Genomic DNA, 8962 nt, shown 5'->3' on the forward strand with positions numbered 1-8962 from the left:
AGAGATGTTATGCTTCAGTTGCTTTTATTGACAACTAGCAAAATTTCCCTTTAAACATGTCTAAGGCATTAACAGTACTTTGATATGGCTTAGTAAGTGTTTTGTTTTGTGCTAGTAAGTCTAAAAGCAGGAATTGAACAACAACCAATCAAAGATTAGTTTCAGACTACTGGCTTAACTAGTGAACAACATCTGATGTTAAACAGGACTCCTCACTCCACTCTGAATTGCTCACTGATCAAGACAGAGGCTCATAGCTAGGAGACTGGGGCCGACAGAATGAATGGGCATTGCGTACTTTTTTTTTACTTTACAATAGATAATTCTTAATGTTCACATGAATCCAGATGCTAAAATACAAGTCATTGTTAAACAGAAAGCTTTTAGGCAAAGCCTCAAAAGGATATTAAAATTGTTATTTTCTTTTTGTAAATTACTAGACTACTGTATGTACTATGTTACACTACAGATAATATATTTGATTGTGTTCTGTGTTCCAGGTGTCATTCCTGAAAATGTAGTTCATCAGCCTCTTCTCTCAGTGAAAGCGGGGCTCGGAGACACTGTCTCTCTGGAGTGTTTTATTTTCACAGAAGAACTCATAAACTGGGTTTGGTTCAAACAGGTCCTGGGTCAGCCTCCCAGATATGTCCTGACTTCATTTGGGAAGTCAGATAAAGCCACTTTCTACAATGAATTTGACAACACGACCCGTTTCACAATGAAGAAAATGTACAGCAACTTCACCCTGAACATTTTCCAGGTGCAGCTCTCAGATGTGGCCACTTATTATTGTGGAGTCCAGAGTTACACTGATGTGCAGTTTGGGAATGGAACCACACTCTTGCTGACAGGTACACAAGAGCAACTGCTACAGTACATGCATATATTTTTATTCCTGTTGTTTTATTTACATTAAGCTATAAATAGATTAGATTAATTTAAATAAGGACTATTGCTTTATTTTGATCGTGTTTTCTGTAAATCATTGTGTGAGGCAAATTAATTAGAAAAGCATTGTGTATGTTTTACTATAATACTGCCAGTCCATGTTAATCAAAAATTGAGAATTGAGATAACATTTCAGATGCCATTTCTGCTTTGGTTGTATGAGTTGGAGATATATTTTATTTTAAAAAATCATAAGAGTTTCCTTATGCTGTATTTTACTTTCTGCTCAAACTGTTCTGTTGGTCAAATATCTCAATAGAGCTTTCATTGATACTGTATACAAGAGATGTAAAGATAGCAAAGTGATAATTCAAGAACATTTCTCAATTATTATTTTTTTTGTCTGAATGATAAAAAAACTCAAACTTATAGTTGCTTTCTTGTTTCATTCATTAACATATTCTTACAGCTTTATTGTTGGGGGCAATAATTGCTCTTCCAGGTTTTCCCAGGATTATGGAATGAAGTAATTAGGGTCTTTTTCCTTTGTTTCAGACAGTGAGTCGATAACCAGTATTTGTGAAGCAAGCTGTGTGTCCCAGCACTCAGGAGAGCAGTTGTGTCTCCACTGTTTCTCAGCTGGATCTCCCCACGAAACTTCAGGAGGAATCCTAGGCTCTGCTAATACAACTCATAGTTCAGGTACCTGTAAATATTTACACTTTGCTATGATACAGGCTTTGCATAAAGAATGACTTTGTATATTCGATATATGTATGACCAAGAAAAGATCAGATTACAGAATGCTCATTAAATAAATTTTTACTTTAGTAAATCTGTGTTTACAATCTAAAATTGTTTTTTGAGCAGCTCAACATTATTGGAATCATTTTTCATGGAGCAGATTTTTTGATAGTTTAAGATTTATGTCATGAGGAGTATGTGACCTGAGCATGCAACTTTTATTTTTTGTTCGCTAGTTACTTTAAGTCTTTGATTTCAGCTTATGTGAGTAATTTGAAAAGATGTACAGTAAGTATGCAATACTTCAGTAGATATTGGCTCTTAGTGTTCAACTCCAAGTAAGCATGTTGTGTTTGCATTTTTTTAATATCAGTTATGACAATTTGGGTTTAAGAAATATACAAAGAATCATGTAAAACATTTCACATATGTTGTTGATTTTACAGGGCAAAGCCAGTGTGATCATCATATTAACATCCTTATGGCGTTGTCTGTAGGGCGCATAACTGTACTATTCATTATACTTATGATACTTCTGTGTCTACAAATCAGAAAAGGGGTAAGTGTGATTCTTCCCATTCTGATAGTGATGATAGTGGTGGCTTTTAATGGGAGTTGAATATTTTTTAAATATGTTTTTGAACAGGGTTATGGTGACACAGTGGTTAGCATTGCTGTCTCGGATCCTGGGTCCAATTTCTGGGTTATGTGGAGTTTGTATGTTCTTTCTGTGTTCATGTGGCCTTTCTGTGGCTGTTACAGTTTTCTCCCACTGTTCAAAATGTACCGGTAGGTTAATTGGCTTCTGGGAAAACTGACCCTTGTGTGATTGGGTGAGTGTGTTTATGTCTGTGTGTCTGCCCTGTGATAAGACTGGAGTCCTATCCAGGCTGTACACTGCCTTGCTCCTGTTTTTTTCTCAGGATAGACTCTGGCTTCCATATGAGCCCGAACTGGAAGAAGTGGTCTGAAAATGGATGTATGAGTGTTTTTAAATATTCTTTCCTTTAAGTTTGCATAAAATGGTCACATATATCTTTAAAAAAATTCTGTTAAAACTGTAATTGCAAAATGAGATTCCATATGTTGAATTTCTTTATTTTAAAGCTACTCATCTTTTGTAGTACCATTTACAGATAATGCGAAGAACAAAGTTTTAAATTTTGTGCAGAATATATCAGTTGTTTTATATACCATATTCTCTGTTCTTTCCTTATACTGTATGTTGATAATGAATAGGTAAAAAGCATATCAATTAAGGTGTGAACCTAAGTATTTCCATTAAGATGGACTTTAATCTCATGCAGTATCAGTATAATACATACTGAATGTTATTTAAAAAATAATTACATATATTGAAGTGCTTATAAAATTATCAAGTCCAACCTATTCTACTGCAACCTAAGGTCTTAGATTTAAACAGTACGCTGCAAATAAACTGCAGTCCTTTTTCTAAATAAGCTATATAATCAAATCTAACTATAAATGATTGTATGAATGGTGATCAAACAAGTTAATGTAATTGCAAAATGATTTCTGAGGCATTTTGATGACAAGCATTTTAAATGAAACTGACAAAACATAGTGATGTTATATGTGTAATGTAACTTCTTAATGACTGACTTCACCATGCTCAAAAGCACATTAAGTGTTTTGAAAACCTTTTCAGGCCCTTAGTTTGCACCTTTCTACAACAATATCTCTGAGTTGGTCTGAAAGCTTCCTTGTCTTAATGGTTTAATTGTACAGAGGAAGATGTATTTGTTCTGAAATAATGTGATCCATTATTTGTGCAGAGTACAATCAAGCACTGTAATTATGTGTCTCATTAAAACTTTGTGAATCGAAATTAATTTAGTTTGCTCCTCAAAAATGTGCGTAATAGGTTGTGTATATAACATAAAATTCTACTACAAAGTGTCAGGACTGCAAACTTTAAAGCAACAAAATGTGAAAAGGGTCTAAATATTTTTGCAAGGCACTCTATATACTTTCACAACTGCAAACTAAATTAAAATTCCTTTAGATATACAATTCTATAGATATGTGCATGTCGTTATCATTTTGTTCTAATATCATTATAGCATAAAATTAATCAAAACTATGGTCTATAATACGCTGGGTTAAAAACAATTTAAAATTTGTATATTAAAAAAAACAATCTATTGATTTTCCAGAAATGCTTTTGATCATGGCAAAGCCATCAAACAGCAAAGCAGAAAGATGGGATCACATTGCTTCTTCTCCACTGCAGGAAACAACCTCAGCATTTTGACATTTTCTATGCATTTCTTCATGTACACTCTTGTATATCAGTCACAATAGTTACTCATTTTAAACAATGATTTATATATATATTCAAAGCAATTAAAATTTGTTATACATCTCACCTAATTGTCTTCTTTGCTGGTTTCGTTGTTCATGAAAAATCTCCGCTTTGGGAATGTCTGAGAAACGGCTGTTTCATAGTCCTGACAAATGCCTTTTCCAGTCCCAAACTTGAGGGACCAATGTTGTTGTGAAAAAAAACCTTAATCCCATCAGATCAAAATACTGGCTGAGGTTATGCATTTCTTAATGGATGCTTACTGTGGTAAACATTAGTAAAATCAGTAATTAAAGTATATTACTTCAGAAATTGTAAACGTGGTAAAATCATGAAACCAGTGATAAAGCATCAAGAAACAATAAAGAATGGGATATGATATAAAAATATCATAGTACAGTTGCTTAAATCCATAAGATACTTTGTAACTGTAGAAATTTTAAAACTTTAAAACATTGTTAAAAGTATATCCTTTCCTTTAGCTTTTAATTTTAGAATTTTAGAGTTTTCTTGATTGATTGTAATTTTTGTTGTGTGTTTTATCTGTAAACTGTTGTACAGAGTTCTATGCTGTTTATAATAGTGCTAATAAAATGTATTATACTTTTTCCAGTACCAAATCTACCTGCTCATGAATAAAACACAGTTATGGTAGTAACTCAAGTGTCTCAAGTGGGATATAAATATTGATGTAGTTTTCCATTTAATTTTAATTTTATTACATTTACTGTATGAGACCAAACACAGTCTTTTTAAGCCAAGTATATTTAGGTACAAACATTAATCTATTTAACAAGTATATTTCTGGAAGAATGAAGCAAAAAGCTAATATGATTCCATGCCGAACAGTGACTATATATCTAACTAAAAAGTGAACACATAAAATAAGATAGGTACTATGAGTCTCTGTGTTCCCCAGAAGAATTATACAGAGGCAGCAGTTCTGGACAAAACTGGCAGAATATGAAACATTTACACATAGATTTTAAAAGCTGCACTGAGATAAATAAAATTGCAATTAAAAGCAGCTACAGGGTATCCCAAAATCATCAATATTATGATAATAAGAAATCATTTCTTTCCATTCTACTTTCACTACTAATTCTGCAGAGTCAGTTGGGTACCTTTCAACCATGTGGTGGGTCAAGCTGCACACAGGTTGTAGACAGTTTGTTGTTTCCCATTAAAGAATGAGAAGCTCTGCTTCTTTTGTAATTCATTCGAGTTTCTTCTTACAGTGTTTTAACATTAATATAATTGATACTTATTCAATTAATTCAACTTCATGCTGACATGTTATGTCACAGAATTTAGTAAGAAATATTATGATGTATTGAAGATATATTCACTTAATTAAGCAAACACACAGATAGACATCTCATTAAGTTTGCTGATGACACAGCCCACGTCAGTTTATTAAAGGACATCATGGGCCCATTCTAAATGATTTTACTAACTGGTGCAACAAGTTCTTCGTAAAGTTAGATGTTTCAAAAACAAAGGAACTGGTTATTGATTTTAGGAAAAATACCACACCCCCTCAACCCACTATAATTGATGGTCAGCCTGTTGAAATTGTCGATGTCTATGAGTACTTGAGACTGGTCATTGACAAAAACCTAAAATGGTACAAATATTGTGATACTTTCTTAGAAAACTGAGCTACTTTAAGATAGATAAAACTATTCTTACACTTTTCCACAAATCATTCATTGAAAATGTCTTAATAATAATCGTAATTGCTTACACTTATATAGCGCTTTTCTGGACACTCCACTCAAAGCGCTTTACAGGTAATGGGGACTCCCCTCCACCACCAACAATGTGCAGCATCTACCTGGATGATGCGACGGCAGCCATAGTGTGCCAGAACGCTCACCACACACATTAGTGGGGAGGAGAGCAGACTAATGAAGTCAATTCATTATTCATTATTAGGAGGTCATGATTGGTAAGGGCCAATGGGAAAAACACCCCTACTCTTTTCAAGAAATGCCCTGGGATTTTTAATGACCACAGAGAGTCAGGACCTTGGTTTTTACATCTCATAGGAACAATAGCACCTGTTTACAGTATAGTGTCCCCGTCACTATACTAGGGCATTAGGACCCACATGGACCGCAGGGTGAGCGCCCCCTGCTGGCCCCACTAACACCTCTTCCAGCATTAACCTTAGTTTTTACTAGGAGGTCTCCCATCCAGGTACTGACCAGGCTCACACCTACTTAGCTTCAGTGGGCTGCCAGTTGTGAGTTGCAGGGTGATATGGCTGCTGGCTGTACTGCTTTACCTGCTGTACTGTTAACATACTGCTTCACTTGCTGGTTTGGCAACATAAGTACTGATAATTTTAATAGGCTGGGTAAATTAGTGAATATAATTGGCAAAATAATCAGGAATAATCAACTTAAGCATCCTTTACAAACAGAGGGTAACTAAGAAAGCTAAAAACATTATGGAGTGTGTGATTAACCTCCCCCCCCCCCCACTTGCGAATTCACACTTCTCCTCTGTGCCCCCAGGTGTAAAACCAACATACTCAGGAAATTTTTCATTCCCAATTCAATTACATTCTTAAACAATGCAAAGTAACTACCCTGTCTCGTGTTTCTTATCTCCTGTAACACCAATGTATTCTGTTCCCTTTTGGTGATGTTTATTTGTCAATGTGTTGTGTTTGACTGTGCCGTAAAACAAATTTCCTCTAGGGGACAAAAAAGCTTGAATTAAATTGAATTGATCCAAATACATTCCAGTTCCTCAGAGATGGACTGTATCTTTTGTCTGCTGCTTGTTTGAGTGGTAAATTATTCTACTGCAAGTGGTATTCCTAACACAGCATAATTCAGTTTCTTTGTCATCTTCATTTACAGCAACTCAGGAAAATACTTTTTTTTTTTAACCTGAACCATCAGAAACCCCTAAAAACCACCTGAAACACCCTGAGCTTGGGTTAATTTTAGGCAGCTCAAAGAATATGTAAAAGCAGACTAAGCAATTGAAATTTCCATCAAGAAAGAAATTATCATGAGTTCATTGTATAAACAAATGAACACTTCATGACTCTCTGTTCTTTAGTTAGATGAAAACCAAACTAACAATGATTTCTGATGACAAAACTAAGCATTTATGTCTGATGGCCTCTTTTGTACAATCCTAAAGGATAACAGGATAACAGAGTTATTCAGCTTGCAGATTTTGAAACCAGAGTTAGAAATGTAGAGTGTCTGTAATGTAAACATTGGTAAGGAAAGAGTATGGCATTTTCTCCTTTACAAATGCGCATATGAGTTTGTCATCACAAACATCCTGCATTACTAGAAAACCAGACAATTGTTCACCCAGGTTTTCCCAGGATTATGGAATGAAGTAATTGGGTCTTCTCCTGTTTCAGACAGTGAGTCCAGTAATAGTATTTGTGAAGCAAACTGAGTGTCCCAGCTCTCAGGACAGCAGCTGTGTGTCCATTGTGTCTCTGCTGGAGCTTCCACCAAAACCAGGAGGAATCCTAGGCTCTGCTAATACAACTCATACTGCAGGTAGCAGTAAATGATATAGGCTTTGCATAATAAGGTAATATATCTTACCTTAGTAATTCCGTATTTACAATCTATAATTGGGCAGGTCAGGACTATTGAATTTTATTGTAATGGAGCAGATCCGTTAAAGTTTTGAAATATTTAGATAGTTTAACTCTCTGATTTCAGCTGGTGTAAATAAGCTAAAAAGAAAGCACAGTAAGTATGCAGTACTTCAGAAGATAGTGGGGAGCAATGTTAAGCTTCAGGTAAGCACAGTCTGTTTGCATTTTTTAATATAATTTGTTAGCAATTTGTGTTTAAGAAACATACAGTTGCAGCTGTTCAGAATGTGTGAAGTGTCATGTGGTATACCCTAACAACTGCTAGGATGCGTCCAGTATTCTCATGCATTAATCTCCCCTTATATATTAATATAGTTTTGATGCCTTGTATCGCAGTTGAAAACCAGGGCGACCAACTAGATAGGGCAAACACATTTCTCTTAAGGAGATACATCACCTGTTTTACATACAGAGGTAACTAATATGATAAAATGTGTACAGTATACTACACTAAGCTAAATGCATGATATATTTAATTGAAGGCCTGGGAAATGTAATGGCAAAGGTGAAAGTAATCTAAGTACCATTCATATTCAGTACAGGCTGGAGTGATGTGCTTTTTTAATGAATGTTTACTATGGTAAACAATGGTAAAATCAGTTAAGGACAGCATGTTACAGTGAATGTTGTAAAAGTGCGTTATAAATATGGCACCAGCTGTAGAGCATCAAGAAACAATAAAGTATGGGATAAGCTTTAATACCATGGTAAAGTTCCACTGTTCAAAATCATTATAGACTCTGTTGTAACAGAAAAATAAATTCTGGATCCCGAGATGAAGTTTAAACAGATGAGGTTTATTGCATGCAAGGAACAATAAAACTGAAGTATTGTTCAAAGTACCGATACAAAACTTCCAGTTTATATAGCCCTTTTCTGCCACTTCTGACGTAGCTCGTTACCATGGTAATGGGGTGAGGTCATGGTGTTCGGACAGTTCGCAGACTTTGGCCAAATGGTCAGTGTTAGGTTTCCTTCCCTGGGGGTTTCCTAGCTTGCATCTGGAATCCTTATCAGTTATCCCACTTTCCTGCCATAACTCTAAGCCTGTTACTTAGAAGTCCAGTCCTCATGCAGAAAGGACTCAATTAACCCTTTCATCACATCTTATGTCTTTCTTCAACTCTATGACAAGGAACATTTGTAATAATGTCTTCACAGCTTTTCTTTTGTACTATAGATTTTAATTTGCAATTGTTGTTTGCTCTTGGTTTATTTGGTTTGTTTTAATTTTATGTGTGCTGTTGTACAGAGCTACAGTATGTGCTATTTGAAATGTACTAATAATATATTCTTCTTCTAGTGTTTTGGGTACTAAATATGGCTACAGGAAAGTAATTCAATTATCTCAAAAGAGT

The 8962-nt window shown here is 34.9% G+C and overlaps 1 protein-coding gene across 1 annotated transcript; it reads left to right on the forward strand.

Moving 5' to 3' along the window:
- The first annotated feature begins 213 nt into the window (after nt 1-213).
- Nucleotides 214-4572, forward strand: LOC148836357 (uncharacterized). The gene is made up of 4 exons (XM_088913647.1): nt 214-854; nt 1447-1593; nt 2082-2194; nt 3813-4572. The coding sequence occupies exons 1-4, from the start codon at nt 338-340 to the stop codon at nt 3822-3824; spliced, it is 789 nt and encodes a 262-aa protein (XP_088769773.1). The 5' UTR covers nt 214-337; the 3' UTR covers nt 3825-4572.
- The last annotated feature ends 4390 nt before the right edge of the window (nt 4573-8962 follow it).

The sequence above is a fragment of the Atractosteus spatula genome, chromosome 4 (assembly GCF_055471065.1).
Source record: "Atractosteus spatula isolate fAtrSpa1 chromosome 4, fAtrSpa1.hap1, whole genome shotgun sequence".
Taxonomy (NCBI): Eukaryota; Metazoa; Chordata; class Actinopteri; order Semionotiformes; family Lepisosteidae; genus Atractosteus; species Atractosteus spatula.

Bases quoted from the DNA above. Each gene is read 5' to 3' on its own strand.
- LOC148836357 (XM_088913647.1), top strand. From the start codon at position 338: ATGAATCCAGATGCTAAAATACAAGTCATTGTTAAACAGAAAGCTTTT. The intron at 855-1,446 runs GTACACAAGAGC...CCTTTGTTTCAG, and splicing joins AACCACACTCTTGCTGACAG to ACAGTGAGTCGATAACCAGT. The intron at 1,594-2,081 runs GTACCTGTAAAT...TTGATTTTACAG, and splicing joins TAATACAACTCATAGTTCAG to GGCAAAGCCAGTGTGATCAT.